The 24,196-nt window shown below is 40.6% G+C and overlaps 1 protein-coding gene across 4 annotated transcripts in view; it reads right to left on the bottom strand.

The window, feature by feature from the left end:
• The window catches only part of Lair1 (leukocyte associated immunoglobulin like receptor 1), a 40,189-nt gene extending 16,426 nt beyond the window's left edge, over positions 1-23,763 (bottom strand). For 3 of the 4 annotated variants that reach the window (XR_013108219.1, XR_013108220.1, XM_076927769.1), the window contains exons 1-3: positions 23,654-23,763; positions 21,447-21,482; positions 2,971-3,297 (exon numbers count right to left, since the gene is read on the bottom strand). Coding sequence is in view for 1 of the 4 variants with exons in the window: in XM_076927769.1 (XP_076783884.1) it covers positions 2,971-3,297; positions 21,447-21,482; positions 23,654-23,687 (397 nt within the window). In the remaining 3 variants the exon portion in view is untranslated. The remainder of the gene's footprint in view (positions 1-2,970; positions 3,298-21,446; positions 21,483-23,653) is intronic. The other variant, XR_013108221.1, reaches the window with a different exon arrangement.
• Positions 23,764-24,196: the final 433 nt, after the last annotated feature.

Below are 24,196 nucleotides of genomic sequence, written 5' to 3'. Positions count from 1 at the left end.
AGCTGAAATACCCAACAGAGGGGGGATATAATCTCAAGAGACTACCCCCAGTAGACAGGCATGGCCCCCAGCTGAGGGACAGGGCCACCCACCAACCTCAAAATGTTTAGCCCAGAATTGTTTCTGTGTAAAGGAAATTCAGGAACAAGATATGAAGCAGAGACTGTATAAAAGGCTATACAGAGGCTGCCCTACCTTCAAATCCATCCCACCTGCAGACAGCAAGCCCAGAAACTATTCAAGAAGTGCTCCCAGACAAGAGCCTAGCATGGCTGTCCTCTGAGAGGCTCTGCCAGCATCTGACTAAGACACATGCAGATGCTCACAGCCAATCATCAGACTGGGCCAGGGGACCCCAATGGAAGAGTTAAAAGAAGGACTGAAGGAGCTGAAGGGGATTGCAGCCCCATAGGAAGAACAGCAATATCAACTAACCTGAACCCCCCCACCCCCAGAGCTTCCATTGACAAACCACCAACCAAAGAATATACATGGACGGGTCCATGACTCCAGGTAGCAAAGTATTGCCTTATCTGACACCAATGGGAGGTAGTCGCTTGGTCCTATGGAGGCTTGCTGCCCAGTGTAGGGGGATTCTAGAGGGGTGAAGCCAGAGGGGGTGGGTGGGTGGGTGAGCACCCTCTTAAAGGCAAAGGGGACGGGGAATGGGATGGGGGTTTGCAGAGGAAAGACTGAGAAGGGAGACAACATTTGAAATGTAAATAAATAAAATAACCAATTAAAAATAAAGTATAACATGTAATTTTAAAAGGTACATTACGGGAATGGGGAAAGGGGGTGGCATCTGAACTGTAAATAAAATATCTAATAAATAAATTTAAAAAACAAAAAAAAAACAAAAAAAAAGAAACACCATGCAATGTAAAAAAAAAAAAGGTACATTACACTGTTACGCCAATAATATTGCTTATATGTTTATATAATTTATATAAATTTATATAATTCGATATAAATTTAGTTTTCGATCTGAAATTTTAATGTGTTTCTTTTATTTGCCCTGTCTCCCCAGTAATGCTCAGAAGGGCTGGAGCATTTCTCTTCCCTCTCCAAAAGTGTTTAGTTTAACTCACTTTCAGACCAACGCATTTCAAATGAGAGGATATTTATTAATAAATTCAAAGCTAGAATGGCGACCTGGGTCTGTTCAGCTGGGAAACACATCATGACATGTCCCACCACGATAGCACATAATAGGCTCTGAGCAAAACAGCACTATCTTAGTCCCCTCTATTTTTCCCACACCCCGTGTTTCTGTCCACCACCGACCTGCCTGAGCTAGGAGTTTAGCTTTACACTAACACAGCCTAGGTCAGAATGAGCGTTAAAGACTCGGGACCATATCTCCTCCCGGAGAGGATGTGGCCACAGTGCAGCAGCACCTAGGGAGAAGTACAGCCCAACAGCCTGAGACAGGAAGAGTGAGAAAAGTTTATTCAACATCACACAGCGCCCCAGATTGACTATTGCTCACAGGTCACACCCTTCCCGTGCACTTTCCTCTCAGGGCTTCCCATTTTGTCTGGTACAGACACTGAGAAAGTTCCCTTATTTTTCATAGAGACTAAACTGGCTCAAGTTGGGCCCTGATGGTCTTGCTCACACAATGTGTATAATGAGACACAGACCACAAGGGGGTAGCATAGAGCTGTGCAAACAGTGGTATAGAGGCCATGGAGACTGCTTCTGCTTCTTTCCAGAGTCTTCAGAACTTGGTGTCTTTGACCAAAAGTTAATTTTCTTCATACTTAAATTAGTAGGAGGCTGGAGAGATGGCCCAGAGGTTGAGAGAACTGACTGCTTTTTCAGAAACCCTGAATTCAATTCCCAGCAACCACATGGTGGCTCATAACCATACATAATTAGATCTGGTGCCCTCTTCCCACATACAGGCATACATGCAGACAGAACAGTGTGAATATAATAAATCTTAAAACAAAAACAAAAAATAGGATCCCTGGGCATGGGCATGCTGGTATACTCTGTTAATCCCAGAACTCAGGAGGCTTGGGCAGGAGGATCTCTGTGAGTTCAAGGTTAGCCTGGTCTATATAGCAAGTTACATGTCAGCCAGAATTATGTAGAAACAGTCTCAAAAACAAAATAATGAAATAAAATAAATAGTATCAATGACATCCTGATGCCTGGTTCCAAAGATAAGCAAAAGGCTTCTTGTGACATCAACCCAACATATATATAAACTCTAATAAACTACTGCACCAGCACAGAGGCAGGGTGAAGGATTGAGAGCTTATGAGAGGGGCTCTGTAGACCTCTTCTCCATCCTAAGTATTGATCCATAGTGAGTGAATTATCAATCACTCAGTCACAGACTATGAGAAACGCCTGAAAGGGTAGGACGTGGAAAACAGGAAACCTGACAGAGTCCCTTCTCAATCCCTCCTGCGGGGTGGGGGGGGGGGGGATTAGTTGGGGAGGGGAACCCTTCCTTCTGTTCTTTCCCCATTTGCTCTGCTTGGCCTCACAGAATCAGTACTAAGTAACTCCTGGAAAACACCCCCAGAACAATGGTCCAGGCCTACCTACCAGCCATCCATGAATCACATTACCTGTCTAGTAAGGTGGGACCTTACTAGAGATTATTTCCTGCAGCCATGACAGGCTCTTACTTGGTAGAAGGACAGGATAATTTACTGTGCCCAATGAAAAGACATAAATCACCTTGAGAGCACACTGCCCCTGCCACTGCTGAGGCTCAGTTGTTACCCAGTAAGAAGTGACAGCTCTTCACTCTACCCCTCAGACTGTAGCTGTATTCAAGTCATTCATGGTGTCTGGTAAGAGTAAAGCTCCAGGGAATCTGAAGTGTTAGATTAAGGGGGACATGTGATGATGGTGGGGAAAGGAGCCTTGGGGTTAAGAAAAAAAAACAAAGGAAATGGAGGCAGGGAATAACAGCTATGGTTAGAATCCAGGGTTCTAAGAACAAACCTGAGGTCATTGTTGGACCTGGGGCAGGAACCTGAGTGACATTTTTTGGGGTCACCTTTAGCTCCAGCTTCTCACTGCGTTTGGACCAGGTGTCCCCTTTCCAATAAATACAGTAATAATGTCCAGTGATGGTTTTATTCACTGGCCCAATGCGGAATCTTTCCTCCCTCATAGAAGGCTCAGTGTCCTTTTCCATAAAGGTCCTGCCATCCTTCTCCAGGCGGACTCTGGCATAGTTATGAGAGTTTGAACACACAACAGTTACAAAACTCCCTGGGAAGATCACAGGACCTGGGTCAGCGTAGATGGTGACATCAGACAGAGATCCTAGAAAAGAGCAGAGCAGGAATCTCAGGATACACAGTGAGGACAGTGCCATAACAGAAAACCAATGTACGCACACCATTCCATTTTCTTACCAAATTTAGATTTCCGTAGACATGATCAAACTCCAGCATTATAATATCTCCACTTTCTGTCTGCATTAATACCCATCACCTGGCAATAAGGACTTTATTGAGCACATGTTGTGTCTGGTAAAGATCGATCCAAGGCAGTCTCAGAACAACAGTCTAGACATGTCTGTTGCAGAGCCCACTGACCCCCTGCCTACTCCAGAGACCTCTGCAGTCTCTACCTTTATCTCCACCTTCTTTGCATTCTGTTATTGAAGCTTTAAAAGCCTACCTGCTTCAAAGTATCTAGATGCAGGAGCACCCCCTAAAATCATACATATATATATATATATGTATATATATACATACATGTATATATATATATATATACATATATATATACTTACGTCAAGAGACAAATTTAAAGCATGTGAATTTACCTTTTTATGAAGATAACGTGGATTATTTACCACACCCGCCCTTATCAATTTCCAAGCTTACAAATGTGTAGATGCTAATCATAACATACAATAAGCCTCCAGTCCTTATTTATGAGTAAATGGGATTATGTGCCCTTAGACCAACACTCTCTAGTCTGCTCTCCTCCCTTGAATCATTCTTTCACCATTTTCAATATCTTCTAGAGATGCCTTCTATGATCCCATGTTTTGATTTATACAAGAACACAGTTTCTTCCGTTTGAGGGTAAAGGATGGGAGAGAAAACTGATGTTAACAAAAGAGTTGTCCTTGAAGAAGTTAATGAAGAGTCAGCGCCCCTATTCCCTGGGCTTGGGGACTAAGGTGGTAAATATTAGGCTGTCTTTCTAGGGGAAAGGAGTGGTTTTGTGGGAACAGGGAGGATTAGCTAGGATTTATTGCATAGCAATAACCTATTGGTAGAAATATGTATAATTGTTATTAAGATGAAGTTATAATTTCTTAAATGGTACAAAATTTACTTTGATTACAAATTTAAGGTTTTCATTGGTACGAGCTTCTTATTGATATAAAAGGGAGATGAATATTGATACTCTCATGGGCATTGTGCCTGTATAACACATTTAGGAATACAAGGCTTAGACCCAGTCCTTCTTTAACTTTTTTAACAGATTTGAGAGGGTTAGCCTGTGAGTTAAGGGACTATAGCAAATTCATGACTTGGAGTTTATTGTTAGGGTGTTTTCTATGTTTTATTTACAAATAGCTGAGAGGAGTTAACAGATAACAGTCCAGATTACCTTACATGGATAGTTGGTTTTCAAAACGTCAGAAGTCCATGGGATTGACATTACAAACATTTCTGTATTAATGTTCATTTTGATTAGAGACCTGTCTGCTCCTGACAACTTACTGTATTGGATTCCAAGAAGAAATTGAGCATCTTTGGAGTTACTCCAGTTGTGGTGAGACAGCCACTAGGCAAGAATTGCCTCTTTCCATCTACAGACAAATTACTGTCCAGAAAAGGACACACTTGCAGAACAGTTGACTGATTATATCTGCCTAGACAGAGTAATCAGCCCTTAATAATTCTGCATCACTAAGGTCTGTCAGATGATCCTGGGCCAGAAGGTGGAAGAACAGATGCTCCAACATTTTGTGGTATAGGGAGTGTCCGGGTGTTCAGAGGTCTCTATAAATTGGCTAAGTTTTAGAAGCTATGCTTTGTGCTTCCCACAATTATAGTTAACTCAGTCATTCTGGATTTCTGACGGGAATGAAAACTTATAGTCTCACAGCCAATCCTGGCTCTTTTCCTTGAGAGAAAAGATTTGAGTGGATGGTTTTCAGATGACATTCATTCTAAAGCCAAGGAAAAAGCCAGGTTCAGAACTAAGTGTTTTAGTTAGGAGAGATGACAGAGGTTCTGGTTAGTCAATAAAATGATGGACTGGGTATTAGGACTATCTTGTACCTCACTGGTACAAATTGGCATAATTATGCTCTAATTGTATTTTGAAAGAAAAGTTTTATTTTAACAGGAAGGGTGTAGGAAGAGCTAAGGTGGGAGTAGTGAGAGGAAGAGAAGGAGTAAGGAGAGGAGGAGAAGAAGAAGAGAAGCTAGGTGATGAGAGAGAGAAAGAGAGAGAAAGGGGAGGGATATTGAGGCAGATGTTCACGTGTCTCCATCAGTCAAAGACAGTTTATATATCTAGGTTGGGTATTGGGTTACACTTCTGACTGAGCATTACCAAACTTATAAAGCCTTTGATTAACATTTTTTTAAAAGGTGTATAAAAGCAAAAAGGAAAAGGGGCATGGGATATGGGTCTTCCAGGGGGGAGGGGGATGGGGAAAGGGGATGGCATCTGAAATGTAAATAAAATATCCAATAAAAAAAGAGAGAAAAGAGTTGTCCAACATAATGGCAGCAAGACTGCAATTTATGTGAGGAGCTGAGCATATATGAATCTCGAGAGACAGGTAAGATCAGAGATGCACTCCCTGGGATGACAGGAAAGAGATACTTCTACTGAGATCCAAGAGACAAGAGTAAATTCCTTGCACAAAGCGAACAGGAACAAGAAGAATCAAATGTTGATATAACAGGGAAGCTACCCACGTGACAAAAATATGGCTACTTAAACATGCGCTGAACAAAAACATCAGTTGACATCCCACATCCCAGCTTGGCTGAGGGATCTCATGGGGAGCCATTCCTAGATAAAGACTTGAAAGTATTTAATGACTGCTGAGAGAGGAATTTGTTTTCCTCAGAGATGAGCCTCTTAATTGGTTATCCAATATCATTCAGCAATCTCTGAAAGCACATACATATCAGCAACACTAAACATTAAACAGCAGGTTGTGTTGTGTGTATCAATAATTAAAAAAGACCATGAATTTGAAAGGGATCATAAAAAGGAGGGACATAGAAGGGGTTAGGGGTTATAGAGATGGGGGAAATTATGCAATTATATTTTAATTAAAAATAAGTTAAAATTAAGAAAAATTAAGGTGGATGATGCCTAGTTCACAGGGCCAGAAAAGACTGTTGAGATAAACATATGAAGCCTCTGGGATAAAACATAAATAAAGACTTCTGGATAAAATAATAATAATCAAAACACTAAACATACAGAACAAAGAATAATATTAAAAGCTGGAAGGGAAAAGGCCAAGTAACAGATAAAGGCAGGCCTGTTGAATTACACCAGACTTCTCAATGAAAACTCTAAAAGAAAGAAGGGCCTTGACTGTGTAGAGTGAAAAATTATAAAGGCCGTTTTATAAAATATGTGTAGATTTTTCGCCTTACAGAACGTGGAACTGAAAATAAGATTTCAGGCCTTCACATTCACATGTAATTGCTGGATTACATTCCCCAAGCCTCACCCAAGGCAGGAAGGCATTCCTGACTACAAATAAAGTTGCTGCCACCTAGGTGGGGCTATAGCCGGAAGATAGTTCATCTGAAATAGTTGGTAAATGGCAGGATAGGACACAATAGCATGGTAAAAACCACATTTTTGAGAAGGATGAGTGTGCAGTGATTTTTCACATGACTCTAGATCATTTGGGCTAGATTCTCTGAAATGTTCCACTGTTCTTGGTTACCCCTCCCTTGGTCTTCCCAGTGCTATGTTCAAAATTTGTAAAACAACCAATCATGTGTAAGTGCGTGAAAATGCAACCATTCATGTGTAAGCACGCGAAAATGCCTTTCTCCCCCCACCCCATGCTATAAAAGACCCTTTAACCCACCACTCGGGGCCAAAACCCTGCTCTTGGAGCTAAAGAGCTTGTCGTTTTGACTGCCGGCTCTTTCCCTAATAAACCTCTGCTGATTGCATCCAGGTATGGTTTCTTGTGATCTTTGGGTGGTCGCGATTTCTGGAGGCTTGAGGAAGGATCTCCCGTGTATGGGGCTCTTCAACTGTCTCTAAGAGACTATGGATGCCAGCCCAATCTACTACACTCACAAAAACTTTCATTCACTATAAGTGGAGAAATCAGGATATTCCATGACAACGTCAAACTTAAACAACTCCAGCCTGACAGAAAGTACTAGAGAAAAAACTCTAACCCAAGAAGGTTAACTAAACCCATGAAAACAGAGGCAATAAAAAATATCACACCAGCAAAACCTAAAAAGAGGACACATAAAAAGAAATATGTCTGAATATCAAAGATAGACATTACTTCAGAGTAAAGGGTTGGAAAACAATTTTCCAAGCAAACAGGCCCAAGAAGCAATTGTAGCTATTAGAATTGTAGTTATTCTAATGTCTAACAAAATACACTTTCTACCAGCATTAATCAGATGAGATGAGGAAGGATGTGTATGATCCACAAGGGCAGTGGCAGCAGAGACAGTAGGGATGGGGCGGGTTTCAGAATCCCCGTGAGTTCTTACAGTGAGTGACCACACTGAGACCAGCTATCAGAAGGCAAATCAACTTTATTTAGGGCTTATAAAGTTTGGGGAGACTGAGCCAAGATGGGCAAAGGTCATTGGCTGAGGACTTAGGGCACCAAAATGCCTCATTAACATGGGGAAGCATTCCAGGAATCTCAGTGCTAGCTGAATATGTTCTTGTGAGGATAAAGGAAATTGACCCTGTCACCTAAGTCTATGCGACATTCCTTACATAAAAGCATGTGTAGGGGCTTAGAATTCCCCAGACAAGGTCAAAGAAGGAGAAGCCCCACTTGAAGGGAGTTTCCCATATGGCACTGAGGCCAGAGAGTATCCATTCATTGTGAACTTCAACCTCAATTTGCAGAGTTCTCCCACAGAAGGGCACTTTCATACTCAGCAAAACCACATTTGGCAAAGAACCATTACTAAACTTAAATCACACAGCAAACCTCACACGTTAATAGTGGTAGACTTCAGTCTCCCACTCTCACCAAAGGACCGTTCCTCCCTCTGATTTTTTATGAAGGCACTTTTTGCTATGAACTTTCCTCTTAGCCCTACATCCATTATGTCCCGTAAGTTTGGGTATGCTGTGCATTCATTTTCACTGGATTCTAGGCAGTCTTTAATTCTATCTTTGTTTCTGTCTTGACACCAAAGTCAGTCAGTAGGGAATTGTTCAGTTTCCCTAGTTTGTAGGCTTTCTGTTGTTTCTGTTTTTGTTGAAATCTAGCTTTAACCCATGGTGGTCTAATAAAAGAGGGTGGGGTAAGCGCAGTCAAAACTTCTGGCATCCTGCCTTTCAGAGGGGACAAGCCCTGTGGCCCTTCTCTATGGCTCCCCAGGGTGGATTCTAGTGAAAAGAGATGGGCTATGGTTTTAAGGCACTTATTGTTATGGAGGAAAGTTGATGAGTAAAACCGTACCCACTTCTCAGGGTGAGCCTGAAGTTAAATACCCTTTGCAAGGAGTGTCTGGGAAGGAAGCTTAATTGTCTAAGCCCTTCAGGCCTTTAGGTACCTCATTAAAATGGAGATCTGGCTTGTGACCTGTGGTCACATACTCTACCTATGGAGGGCCTTGAGGTATTGTTCTTACATGACTTATGGCCACAAATCTATGGAGCACTGCAACCTCCTGTCAGGAGCCTAGTGTCTAGGAACCAAGCAAAATGCCTGTCATCCCTTTAAGGTCACCAGGGTTTTTAGCCTTAACTCAACCAATAACCAGGCTGCCTTTCACGGTCCTACACTGAGCTTTATTAATCTTAAAGAATTCCACAAAGCTTTATGTAGGGCTCGTCAAATTAAAGGTCAATATAAACTGTTATATCTAAAATGAATTGAGTCAGAGCCAATGAATAGGCAGCACTTCCTACTCCTGCATGTGAGCTCACTGTGGTATTCGTGGGATGTGTGTGTGTGTGTGTGTGTGTGTGTGTGTGTGTGTGTGTGTGTGTGATGACTGAAAAAGATGTTTGTTGCCATGGCTCAGTCCTGAATTCTGAGCTACAGTCCTTATCAATCAGTATTAGGGTATGCCTTCAATAAAACATCCCTGTTTTGGAGGAGTTCATGTGGTTTGTGGAGCATATCTCAGACCCCAACAGAACCCACTCCCCTAGCACGGTTGTCCTCAATGGGAAAGGATATGCCTAGTCCTGCAGTGACTTGAGGTGCTATGGTGGGTTGGTTCCACAAAAGGGACCTTTCTCTTTGAAGAGGTGAAGGAAAAGGGAGATAAGGGAAGAGGTCATGTGATGGGAGCACTGGGAGGAGGAGGAAGAGGAGGAGGAGTGCAATCAGGATTTTAAGTGAATAAGTAAGTTAATTGACTAATGGGAGAAAATGATTATTGATCATGACCAGGTAGGCTTCATCCCAGGGATAGTTCAACATACAGAAATCTGTCAATGTAATCTACCATGTAAGCAAACTGGGGATGGGGTGGGGAGGTAAAACCACATGATCTGAAAAGCCTTTGAAAAAAAACCAACACATCTTCATGTTTAGTCTTGAAAAGGTCAGGAATACAAGGGATATACCTAAACATAATGAAAGCAAGCCTATATATAGCCAACATCAAATTATATGGGAGAAACTCGGGGATATACCTAAACATAATGAAAGCAAGCCTATATATAGCCAACATAAAATTATATGGGAGAAACTCAAAGCAATTTCACTAAAATCAGGGACAAGACAAGGCTGTCCTCTCCATATGTACACAATATGGGATGTCAAGTTCTAGCTAGAGCAATAAGACAACTAAAGGAGCTGAAAGGGATAGAAAAAAGGAAGAAGCTAAAGTGTCTCTATTTCCAGATGATATGATAGTATACATAAGCAATTCCAAAAATTCTACCAGATAACTCCTACAGCTGATAAACACCTTCAACAAAATGGCTAGATACAAGACTCATTCAAAACAAATAAAAAATAAATCAGTAACCCTTCTATATGCAAATAACAAATGGGATGAGAAAGTAACCATGGAAACAGTACCTTTCAAAATAGCCACAAATAATATATCTTGCAGTATCTCTAACAAAGTAAGTGAAAAAATTGTATGGCAAGAATGTCAAGTCTTTGAAGAAAAAAACTGAAGACGATATCAGAAGATGGAAGGATCTCCCATGCTCAGAGATTGGTAGGATTAACATAATAAAAATGGCCTTCTTACCGAAAGCAATCTAAAAATTCATCACAATTCCTATCAGAATTCCAAAACAATTCTTTACAGATTTTAAAAGAACAATACTAAATCTTTATTGGAGAAACAAAAAAGCAAACATAGCTAAAACAATTCTATGCAACAACAAAAAAAAAAAAAAAAAAAAAAAACTTACAGAGATATCACCATCTTTGATCTCAAGCTGTACTACAGACCTGTAGTAATAAAAACTGCATGGTATTGACATAAAAGCAGACACATCATTTTTATCAGTGGAATCAAATCAAAGAAACAGATGAAAAAATCCATTCACCTATGCACATCTGATTTTTATAAAGGAGCCAGAAATATACAATGGAAAAAAGAAAAGCATCTTCAACAATCGGTGCTGATCTAACTGGATATCGGCATGTAGAAGAAGGCAAATGAATACACATTTATCACCCCGCACAAAATCCAAGTTCAAATGAATCAAATACCTAAACATAAAACTAGATTCATTGAACTCAGTAGAACAGAAAATAGGGAATAGCCTTGAAGGCACTGGCAAAGGAAACAAATTCCTGAACAGAACACCAATAGCACAGGCACTGAGATAACAATAAATTTTGACTTCATGAAACTGAAAGCTTCTGTAAGGCAAAGGACACCATCAATGGGACCACACTGGAGCCCACAGAATGGGAAAGGGTTTTTACTATCTGACAGAAAACTAATATCCAAAATAATTAAAGAAGACAAGAAAACAGGCATCGATATATTAAATAATCCAATTAAAAATGGGGTACTGATCTAATCAGAGAATTCTCAACAGAGAAATATCAAATTGCTGAGAAACACTGATAGAACTGTTCCACATCCCTAGCCACCAGGGAAATGCAAATCAAAACAACTCTGAGATTCTAGCTTATACATGTCAGAATGGCTAAGCTCAAAAACCCAGGTGACAAGGCAAGGATGTGGAGCAAGTGAAAACCTCCTCCACTGCTGGAGGGTGTGCAAATTTATACAGCCACTATGTTTATAGCAAGCAGCTTTATTTATAATAGCCAGAAACTGGAACCAACCTAGATATTGCTAGATATCTGGAACCAACCTAGATATTGATGAATGGAAAAAGAAAATATGGTACAATAACAATGAAGGATTAATCAGTGGTTAAAAATAATAGTTTCTTGAAATTTGTATGCTAGATAGATGGAACTAGAAAAAAAATCATCCTGAGTGAGGTAACCCAGGCCTAGAAAGACAAACATGTTATATATTCACTTATAAGTGGATATTAGCTGTAAAGTAAAGGACAGTCATCTACAGCCCACAGACCCAGAAAGTCTAAATAACAAGGGGATCTGCATGGCCGATGGTATGGGGGAATGGAAGGATCTCTCTGGAGAGGGGAAATAGATTTCACAGGTGGACTACATTTCTAGAGAACTACTAAGCAGACAGTGACAGGTTGTTTCTTTCAAAATTCCAATAATGGTAGATATGTAGCTTTAAACTTTAAAAAGAGATGAGTGTCAGAAAAGCCTTACATGCAACTTAGCAGGCAAATGGATGGAACTAGAAAATATCATCCTGAGTGAGGTAACTCAGACCCAAAAGGATATGCATGGTATGTACTCACTAATAAGTGGACATTAGCAAAAAAAAAAAAAAAAAAGTACAGAATACCCAGTATACAATCCATGGAACTCAAAAGGGTTAACAAGCAGAAAGCCTGGGTGAGGATGCCTTAATCCCACTTTGGAGAGAGAAGAAAGGAAGGAGGGGAGAGGGAGAGAGGAACCTGGGTGGACAAGGGGACAGGGGGTGGAAGAGGGGAACATGATCAGGCACTGGGTAGAGGGAAGAGGACTAAAGCCCTGAGGGACAGCAGAAAGAATAGAAACAGGCAACCTCAGGAGGTAGGAGGTGGGGGAACCCTTCAACATGTACCATAGACCTGGGAGGTAAGAGACTCTCAGGACTGGAAGGGACCTTAGATAAAATGCCCTACAGTGGGGAGAGGGAACTTGTGAAGCCAACCTCCAGCAGAAAGACAGGGCATCAAGTGAGGGATGGAGTTGCCACCCCACAGTCAAAAACTCATGAACCCACACACCTTTGGTCACGTGATATTTGACAAAGTAGCCAAAACCATCCAGCAGAAAAAAAGACAGCATTTTCAACAAATGGTGCTGGTTCAACTGGCGGTCAGCATGTAGAAGAATGCAAACTGACCCATTTTTATCTCCTTATACAAAGCTTAAGTCCAAGTAAATCAAAGACCTACACATAAAACCTGATACGATGAATCTAATAGAAGAGAAAGTTGGAAAGAACCGAGACCACATTGGCACAGGAGAAAATTTCCTGAACAGAATACTAGTGGCTTATGCTCTAAATCAACAATTGACAAATGGGACCTCATAAAATTCAAAAGCTTCTGTAAGGCAAAGTACACTGTCAGTAGGACAAAACAGCAACCCACAGACTGGGAAAGATCTTTACCAACCCTACATCCAATAGAGGGCTAACATCCAAAATATACTAAGACCTCAAGAAGTGAGACTCTAGAGAACCAAACAACTCTATTAAAAAATGGAAATACAGGGACAAAGAGTAGAGCAGAAACTAAAGGAAAGGCCATCCAGAGACTGTCTCTCCTGGGAATCTCTCCCACATGCAGACACCAAACCCAGACACTATCACGGATGCTAAGAAGTTCTTGCTGACAGGATCCTGATACAGCTGTCTCCTGAGAGGTTCTTCCAAACCCTAACCAATATAAATATGGGTGCTCGCAGCCAACCATCAGACTGCACACAGAAACCCTATTGGAAGAGTTAGGGGAAGGACAGAAGGAGCTGCAGAGGCCTTATCTGGCATCAGTGAGAGGGGATACTCTTGGTCCTGTGAAGGCTTGATCCTCCAGTGTAGAAGAATGCTAGGGTAGTGAGGTGGGAATGGGTAGGTGGATGGGGGAGCACCCTCATAGAAGCAGGGTAAAGGGGGATGGGATAGATGGTTTGCAGAGGGGAAACAAAGAAAAGGGATAACATTTAAAATGTAAATAAATAAAATATCCAATAAAGGGAAACAAATAATAATTTAAAAATGGAGTACAGAGCTAAACAGAAAATTCTCAACTAAGAAATCTCAAATGGCTAAGAAGCACTTAAAGAAATGTTCAACATCCTTAGTCATCAGGGAAATGCAAATCAAAATGCCCCTGAGATTCTTCTTTACACCAGTCAGAATGGCAAACTTGGTGACAGAAGATGCTGGCAAGAATGTAGAGAAAGAGGAACAATCCTCCAGTGCTGGTGGGATTGAAAGCTGGTACAATCACTTTGGAAATCGGTCTGACAGTTCCTCAGAAAACTGGAAATAATTCTACCTGAGGACCCAGCTATACCACTTCTGGGCATATACCCAGAAGATGCTCCAGCATTTAACAAGGACACATGCTCCACTATGTTCATAGCAGCCTTATTTATAATAGCAGGAAGCTGGAAACAACCCAGATGTCCTTCAACAGAGTAATGGATACAGAAAATGTGGTACATTTACACAATGGAGTATTACTCAGCTATAATGACTTCATGAAATTTGCAGGCAAATGTATAAAACTTGAAAATGTTATCCTAAGTGAAGTAACCCAGGCACAAAAAACACACACATGGTATGTATTCACTGATAAGTGGATATTTAGCTTGGAATACCCATGATACAACTCACAGACTATATGAAACCCAAGAAGAAAGAAGACCACACTAAAGTGTGGATGCTACAGTCCTACTCAGAAGGGGGAAGAAGACAATCTCAGAAAGTAGAGGGAGAGGAGGATTTGAGAGTGAGAGAGGAGGGAAAAGAAGGGGATGATTCAGATATAGTAGAAGACAGGTGAGAAGTACAGAGAATCAGGGATTTGAAAAGAGGCGTGTAGCAGTTGGGGAGGGGCAACTAGCAGTAGCCACTAGAAAATGGCAGGTATCTCGAAAAAAAAGAAAGAAAGGAAGGAAGGAAGAAAGAAAGAAAGAAAGAAAGAAAGAAAGAAAGAAAGAAAGAAAGAAAGAAAATGGCAGATGCCAGGGACCCAAGAGATTCCCAGGACTCAACATGGAGTACAGTAGCCAAAACACCCCATCAAAGGGGAGATAAAACCTGTAGAGACCATATCCAGTGGATAGGCACAGTCCACGGTTGAGAGATGGGGCCACCTACCCAACTCAAAAATATTGATCCAGTATTCTTTCTAATGCAGGGACAAAATGTGGAGCAGAGACTGAAGGAAAAGCCATCCAGAGACTTCCTCACCTAGAGATCCATCCCATCTGCAGACAGCAAATCCAGACACTATTGCTGATGCCAAGAAGTGTTTGCTGACAGGAGTCTAGTAAAGCTGTCCCCTAAGAGGCTCTGCCAGAGTCTGACCAATACAGATGCAGATACATGCAGCTAAACATTGGACTGAGCACGGGGACCCCAATGGAGAGGTTAGGGGAAGGACTGAAGGAGCTGAAGGGGTTTGCAACCCCATAGGAAGAACAACAATATCAACCAACCAGACTCCTCAAAGCTCACAGAGACTAAACCACCAACCAAGGAGTATACATGGGGGGACACATGGCTCCAGCTGGATATGTATCAGAGGACTGCCTTGTTGGGCATCACTGGGAGGGGAGACCCTTGGTCCTGTGGAGGCTCCCATCATATGGGGATGCAAGGGCACTGAGGCAGGAGTGGGTGGGAGGGTAGGGGAGCACCCTCATAAAGGCAGAGGATGGGAAGGGATGAGGGTTTGTAGAGGGAAAACTGGGAAGAGGGGTCACATTTGAAATGCAAATAAATAATAACCAATAAAAAATACAAGTAAATTTAAATTAAAAAAAAAAACAAAATAAAACAAAAACCAAAAACCTCTTGCCCATAATTGTTCCTGTGTGTAAGAACTGCAGGGACAAAAATGAAGAAAAGCCTGAGGAAAAGGAGGCCCAGGACAGGCCCGATTTGGGATCCAACTCAAGGGGAGGCCCCAAGGCCTAACACTATTACTGAGGGTATGGTGTGCTCACAAAAAGGACACTATCATGACTGTCCTTCAAAAGCCACAACAAGCAGCCGAAAGAGTCCAATCCAGATATTTACATCCAACCAATGAACAGAAGTTGCTGGCCCCTGTGATTGAATTAGGGAAAAGCTGGAAGAAGCTGAGGAGGAGGGTGACCCTGTAGGAGGAGTGGCAGTTTCAACTAACCTGGACACCCGAGATCTCTCAGACACTGGGCCACCAACCTGGCAGCATATGAGTCCCCCAACATATATACAGCATATGAGTCCCCCAACACATATACAGCAGAGGACTTCCATGTCTGGACTCAGTCAGAGAAGATGCACCTAACCCTCAAGAGACTGGAGGCCCCAAGGAGTGGGGAGGTCTGGGGGTGGGAGTGAGGGGGTGACAGCATCCTCGTAGAGACGTGGGGGTAGAGGGGATGTGGAACAGTCATAGGGTGGACTGGAAGGAAGATAAAATCTGGACCATAAAAAAAAAAAAAAGATTAGCCTTCTGCCCCTCACTTGGACCTTTTGGCTGGGGCAGACACCTAGCTGGTCTGCTCCTGGGAAGACACCATATCCTGAGCCATTCTAGAGAAACCACTGCACTCAGCGCATCAGGTAAGAACCCTCTCCCACAACACAACCTCATAGAAATAGGAGGGAAGATAGGATAACGGGTTTGGGGGGTATGGAAGAGGAGATAACATTGAAAGGTAAATAAATACAATATCCAATTTTAAAAAAAAAAAACAGATAATGGGTCTGGCAATTGTAGTTGAGCAGTCAAGACTTTTTGTCAACAACTTATTTTTTGGGGGGGTTGAGACAGGGTTTCTCTGTGTAGTCTTGGGTATCCTGGAACTCACTCTGTAAACCAGGCTGGCCTTGAATTTAGAAATCTGCCTGCCTCTGCCTCCCAAGTGCTGGGATTAAAGGCATGTGCCACCACTGCCCGGCTGTCAACAACTTATTAACGGGGATTTTGTATAATCCTTACGGACAAGGTATTGTGGAAGAAGCCCATGGAACTTTAAAAAGATTGGTGAGGCATACTGTTGCTGAGACAAAGAATGATACCAGCCTTTGAGCTTGCTGAGTGCCCTGACAAGGGTGACTGGGAAGCTGTATTGGACATATGTTCCTGATCCACGTTTGCTTGACTATATCCCAGATGGGACAAGCTGCCTTGCCTCAAGTTGTAAGACCTTGTGGGATAGAGAATCGAAAAGAGAAATTATGTCTCTTGTGTTTTTCTTAAAGGTGACCAGCTATCAGGACTCAATCATGTACTGGTCTAGAAATCAATCCAATATGGGAAATAACTGTCTACATTTGGAAGACTGGATCTGGACTTTGTCAGGAACATATTTGGAAGCTAGCTGTAGCTCACTATGATGTTAGGATAGCAAGAGATAATGTTGAGACAGGGTCTAGATTTCAAACAAGGGTTAGTGCATGTTTTAAGGCTCTTTTAATTGTCAAGCTAAAATTGGTTTTGTCTCTTCTACAGTATTTATTGTAAGTTGCATTGACTGTATAATTTCCAATTATGTTAGTGTGTTGAAACCTGGCATGTCTGTTACGGGAGTCTATCAACGAGCTTTCGTCTCACTGCCCTGAGTATTAGAAAACCTTGATTCTCTGAAAAAAAGCTTGAAAGTGCTGGAAGAATTGAGTTAGGCTTTAAGCAGAAGCAAGGGGGTAGCAGGCTTGATTTTTTGACACAAGAAGTTAAGACAACTGTTTTTGTTAACCATCTAGCAAAAAAAAAAATGTTACTAATGTATTGAGTGTACAAAAGGATCTGGAACAACAAATGATGCTCTAAAACCCATTCAAATAATCTGAAGGAGGTTCAGGATTCAAGAGCTAGGAGCCATCCCAAGTGTCATGACAAATGTCATTGGAGTAGTGTTACTTTTGAAATTCACAATGATTGTCATTATAATTAGAAAAATGTTTAAAGATACTTGTAGGGTATTGGGCATAATCCTAACACCTCTCTGGGTATGTTAACTTTGCATAGTGAGATTATGAATTTAAAGAATACTGCTCTGCTGACCTTTGATGCTACAGATGATACTGATAAAATTATCCATGGCCTGAGGTCAGTATTTCCATTTTGGTCAAACCTCAGGAATGTCATATATGGCTTGATCAGGCTAGCTCTTCTTGTCCTGGGAGTACTTTTATTCCTGCCCATCGTGTTAAAGCTTATCTTTAACATCAACATGTTGGCAGCCAAAGTACATGGCTTGAACCTGATAAAGGACTCCCAGACAGAGTTATTAAATTAACAAGCTGGCAAGCCAAGGATGGGTAAGATTCTGCACAAAGCCTTACCAAACTAAGGCAGAAGTGCATTGCCTTTGATAATGCATATTCCATGACGAGTAAGGAAGGCATTCTGTTCAGAATAATAATTTTGTTCTAATAACAAAAATAACAGGAAACAACAATCATTTTTCCTTAATATCTCCTAATATCAATGGACTCAATTCTCCAATAAAAAGATGTAAACTATCAGACTGAATATATAAACAGGACCCAGAATTTTACTGCATACAGGAAACCCACCTCAGTGACAAAGACAGACACTACCTCAGAGTAAAAGAATGGGAAACAATTTTCCAAGCAAATGGTCCCAAGAAACAAACTAGAGTAGCCACTCTAATATCAAATAAAATCAACTTTCACCCAAAGGAAATCAAAAAAGATAAGGAAGGAAAAATGTACCAAGATGAACTCTCTATTCTGAACATCTATGCTCCAAATGCAAGGGCAACCACATACATAAAAGAAACTTTACTAAACCTCAAAGCACACATTGCACCTTACATAATAAGAGTGGGAGATTTCAACACCCCACTCTCAGCAATGGACAGATCATGGAAACAGAAAATAAATGGAGACACGATGAAATTAAGAGAAGTTATGAACCAAATAGTTTAACAGATATCTATAGAACATTTCATCCTAAAGCAAAAGAATATACTTTTTTCTCAGCACCTCATGGTACCTTCTCCAAAATAAATCATATAATCAGTCACAAAACAGGCTCAACGGATACAAAAAGATTGAAATAATTCCTTGCATGCTATCAGATCACCATGGACTAAGGCTGGTCTTAAATAATGACAAAAACAATGGAAAGCAAACATACATATGGAAACTGGACAATGCTTTACTCAATGATGACTTGGTGAAGGAAGAAATAAAGAAAGAAATTAAAGACTTTTAGAAGTTAATGAAAATGAGGCCACATCATACCAAAACTTGTGGGACTCCATGAAAGCAGTGTTAAGGGTAAAACTCATAGCTCTAAGTATCTACAAAAAGAAACTGGAGAGAGCACACAGTAGCAACTTGACAGCACACCTGAAAGCTCTAGAACAAAAAGAGGCAAATACACCCAAGAGGAGTAGACAGCAGGAAATAATCAAACTCAGGGCTGAAATCAATCAAGTATGTTGGGAGCCGTGTGAGTGTGACAACATTCGCCATTCCAAGATGGCTCGGGCATCCTGTCCTCCCACTAGTAAACAACTGACTGCGCAGGTGCAAAAGGCAAAAAGCACGCCAAAGTCACTGCCCATCCCAGGGCGTAATATGGGGTGATGAGTGAACAGCCAATCAGAAGTGAACACACCAGTCTAGGGTACATATAGCAGTGCCTTTCCCGGGCTTTGGGTCTTTCCGCTTCTGCTTATACAAGAATAAAGCCTCACTGTGGTAACCACCCGAACACCGCCTCACGTGTCTCTTTCTCGGGCGAAGGGGACTCGAAAAGGGGCACGGAACACAAGTAGAAACAAAAAGAACTATACAAAATATCAACAAAACCAGGAGATTGTTCTTTGAGAAAATCAACAAGATAGATAAACCTTTAGCCAGACTAAACAAAGGGCACAGAGACAGTATCCAAATTAATAAAATCAGAACTGAAAAGGGAGACATAACAACAGAAACTGAGGAAATTCAAAAAATCATCAGCTCCAACTACAAAAGCTTATACTCAACAAAACTGGGAAATCTGGATGAAATGAACAACTTTCTAGACAGATAAGAGGTACCAAAGTTAAATCAAAAGCACATAAACCATCTAAATAGTCTTATAACCCCTAAAGAAATAGGAGCAGTCATTAAAAGTCTCCACATCAAACAAAGCCCAGGACCAGATGGGTTTAGTGCAGAATTCTATCAGACCTTCAAGGAAGACCTAATACCAATTCTCTTCAAACTATTCCACAAAATAGAAGCAGAAGGAACACTACTATATTGGTTCTATAAAGCCAAAATTACGCTCAAATCTAAACCACACAAAGACTCAACAAAGAAAAAAATCTTCAGACCAATCTCCCTTATGAATATCAATGCAAGAATACTCAATAATTCTCAGAAACTAAATCCAAGAACACATCAAAACAATCATCCATCATGATCATCAAGTAGCCTTTATCCCAGAAATTCAGGGATGGTTCAATATACCAAAATCCATCAATATAATCCACTATATTAACAAACTCAAAAAATAAAACCTACATGATCATATCACTAGATGCTGAGAAACCACTTGGCAAAATTCAACATCCCTTCATGGTAAAAGTATTTAAAACATCAGGAATCCAAAGCCCATACCTAAACAGTAAAGGCAATATACAGCAAACAGTAGCCAACATCAAACTAACTGGAGAGAAACCTGAAGCAATCCCACTAAAATCAGGGACTAGACAAGGCTGCCCACTCTCTCTCTACCTGTTCTATATAGTACTGGAAGTCCTAGCCAGAGCAATTAGACAACAAAAGGAAGTCAGAGGGATACAAATAGGAAAGGAAGAAGTCAAAATTTCACTATTTGCAGATGATATAATTGTATATTTAAGTGACCCTAAAACTTTCACCAGAGAACTCCTAAACCTGATAAACAACTTCAGTGAAGTGGCTGGATATAAAATCCACTCAAAAAAAAAAAAAAAACTGTAGCCTTTCTCTACTCGAAGGATAAATAGTCTGAGAAAGAAATTATGGAAATGACACCCTTCACAATAGTCACAAATAATATGAAATACCTTGGTGTGAATCTAACCAAGCAAGTGAAAAATCTGTATGACAAGAATTTCAAGTCTCTGAAGAAAGAAATCAAAGATCTCAGAAGATGGAAAGATCTCCCATGCTCCTGGATTGGCAGGATTAACTTAGTAAAAATGGCCATCTTGCCAAAAGCAACTACAGATTTAATGCAATCTTCATCAAAATTCCAACTCAGTTCTTCATAGAGATAGAAAGAGCAATTTGCAAATTTATTTGGAATAACAAAAAAAAAATACAGGATAGCACAAACTATTCTCAACAACAAAAGAACTTTGGGAGGAATCACCATCCCTGACCTCAAGCTGTACTACAGAGCAATAGTGATAAAAACTGCATGGTATTGGTACAGAGACAGGCAGGAAGATCAATGGAATAGAATTATCTGTAACTCTAGTTCAAGGTTAAACAACACCTATATTTGTTCTTGATGAATACTCCATCGGTGAGATTCACAGGTATACATGCAAAAAAATACCCATACATGTAACATAAAATTAATTTAAATATATCATCATGTCATATTACCTGCTCCTTCCATTGAATTACTTAAAGTTTTTTAGTATAAAATTTAGTAAGCCATCTTCATAATAAAATAGAACATAAAAATCAATTTTAAAAGATTAAATAAATTTTAAAAAAAAATCATAGCAGTGTAAAATAAACATCAAAACAGCATGCTCCATTCCATAAGTATATTTCATTGCTATTTGTCAGCTAAAATATTGCAAACAAGACAACAAAGGAAGGCAGGCAGGAAAAAAAAAAGGAAGATAGATGAAGCTTACATAGTTGGGAGTGTGTATGATTACAGGAAATATTCAAGTGTCTCCCTCCTGATGTCCCAGGTGCACATGATCCCCTCCAAAGTTGCCCATGGGTACAGAAGCAACCGAAGACATAACTCACCATCCTGTGTGTTAATTTTCCATCCCAGGCACAGCACTGAAAGAAAAATTCCAGTGAGAAAGACATTACCCACAGTTTGCTTAGAGATGAGGATCTAGGAAGAACTAAATGTTGGTAGGGACATCCAGCCTCCCATGATTACAGAAACATTCCTCCTCTCCTCTTCCACATTAATGTCAGAGTATAATCCTCCATCTTGTTTTGTAAGAACTCTAAATTATCCCCAAGGCCACAGGTGGAAACATTCAAGTATTATATGGACTCCAACATTAGTTCAAATCAGTCTGAGCATGTTTGTGAGACTATGTCTTAAAACCAAAAATAAAATGAGGGCTGGGTTGGGGGAGAGAGGTTCACAAGCCCCAACCCCTAGCTGGAGGAGCTATGGACAGTTGATAGGTTCTGGGGAAGAAAGGGTCAGTATTACAGAAGGATACAGCCTCTGGTAGGTTGACCATGCTCCAGCAGATGGTCCCACACCCTTGTGTAGATGGACAGCACAAATTATATTCATTGGATAATTTTTTTAAAGATAACACAATATTGAATTAGGGAGTGAGTGAGTATGAGGTTACAAGCAAGTGGAGGTGAATGTGATCAAAACACATTGCATCCACCTATGAAATTCTCAAAAACCCCTGCCTTTGTCCCTTAGGCAGATGGTTCTAGTCATTGGTAATTATTCTATAATAGAAATCCTATCTGAGGATTATTAACTATTTAGAGAAGCCTAAAGAATATATTTCCTGTTATGAAGACCACAGTAACCAGAGGCTTAATAAAGCTATAATCTTAGTATATAATTTCTGTTCCTTAGCTTCATAACATCATAGGAGTTTGCTTGCTTCCTTCTCAGTACTCTTAAATAAATGTCAGAAATCTCAAAAAAAAAAAAAAAGAAAGAAATTCTCAAAAAGGTATTTTAAATACAAATATTAAAATAAAATAAAAATATACAAATAATAAAAATAAAAAGTTATTTTAAATAACAAGAATTTAGTTATCACTATGTCCATAGATTGATGCATCCCAACCCATATCTCAGCAGCTTCTATGGAGATTAACACAGAGACCCATAACTGTCCAAGGTGTAGATATAAAGAGACTGCAGAATGCTCAACCTTAAAGGGAACATACAAACCACAGATCTCCACACAAGGCTCGGGGAGCATTTAGGAAGAGTTGATGGAAAGAGTGCTAGAGATGCTAGAGGCAGACACAGTAGACGACTTCAGGGAATACAGTGTACTCTGAACACAAAAGTCAGATGCACACATCACTCACATCCGTTGTGACAGCATTCATAAGACCTATGCAAAGCCAAGCAACACCAAATACCAGAATTGGAAGGGAAATTAGGCACACACTCCCTGCTTTAGTCTTAGAGCTATTGAAAATTGCTGACTGCTAAAAGAGGGAGAGTCAATTTTCTTTGTTTTATTTAAAAGTGTAGCCCCTAAAGCTGATCTTAATGGCTCACAACCGTAATCCCAGCACTTGGGAGACAGGGGCAGGTGGATCTATGCATTTGAGGCCAGCCTGGACTACATAATGAGTTCCAGGACAACCAGGGCTACATAGTGAGACCATGTCTCAAAAATATAAAATTAAATAAATTAATAAAATAAAATAAAAGTCAACCATGCTCCGGTGCTAGACCACATACTTAAGAGTATTTGGGCAACACAAATTAGTCTTAAAGTGCTTACAAAGAATGAAATAAAGTTAAGAGGGTAGGGAGAAGAGATAGGTAGATCTTGGAAAAGTTGAGGGTGAATAATGTAAGGAACTCTCAAAGAACTAACAAAGGTTTTTTTTTTTTTAATTCTGAGCAGGATAATCAATACTACATAACATTTGTGGTTGTAAAATATAAAGAGGGTTGGGATGTAGGAGATAAAATTAGTTACCGTGTGCTTACCCAGCATGCACAAGGCCCTGAGTTCAACCTCCAGAACCAGGAAAAAAATAAATGTCCCCGAGTCATCTTCCCTAACAAACAAGCTCTCGCTAACTCCTTTTAAAGCTGAACTTGGCCTCATGCCCCATCACTGTTCCTAACAATAAGTCTGCAGAGGTTTCTTCCGAGTAGGAGATGGGGGCCTATAGACTCTCTTCCCAGGGGCTCCAGAATCTCCTGGGCTGGTTTGAAGCCTGAGTAAGGAATAAAGTCCCTTCCCCATCCCTCAGTTTTTCCCAGGACTCACAGAGCACCAGCGCGATGACAGGATGAAGTGACATGTCTCGGGCTCCAGCAGCCTTACCTGGTCTGGCTGGAGCAGAACTCCAGCAGCAGACACAAGAAGCAGGATGTGTGCACTGCAGCTCACTACAGGGTTTCTATATGAGGTTCCTCACATGAAGAGGAAGTGGTTTCTCTTCTGGACTTTTCACTCTTTCCCTTAGCCACTGGTTCACAAGAAGGTGTCAGGTCCTCAAAACTGTTTCAGACCCCTAAGTTTAGATGCAGCTGAGATCATTCCTCAACTTGTTTGCCTCTCTGTAAATATGCAAGAATAAGATTGTACACATCAGTCCCCATTGTAGAAAGTAAAGGCCACCAGTTTATGGAAGACATTTCAATACGCTAAGCTCATATTTCTTTATGTTTAAAATGAGAAACGTTTGATGTTATGATTTTTTATAAAAAATCTCAACCAGATATTTTACACATTACATGTGTCCTATAAATAATGCTTTTATTATTAAATAATATTGGGGTGTGTGTGTGAGAGAGAGAGACAGAGACA

Source organism: Arvicanthis niloticus, chromosome 30 (assembly GCF_011762505.2).
Source record: "Arvicanthis niloticus isolate mArvNil1 chromosome 30, mArvNil1.pat.X, whole genome shotgun sequence".
NCBI classification, from domain to species: domain Eukaryota; kingdom Metazoa; phylum Chordata; class Mammalia; order Rodentia; family Muridae; genus Arvicanthis; species Arvicanthis niloticus.
This window is presented reverse-complemented; position numbering and strand designations above follow the sequence as displayed.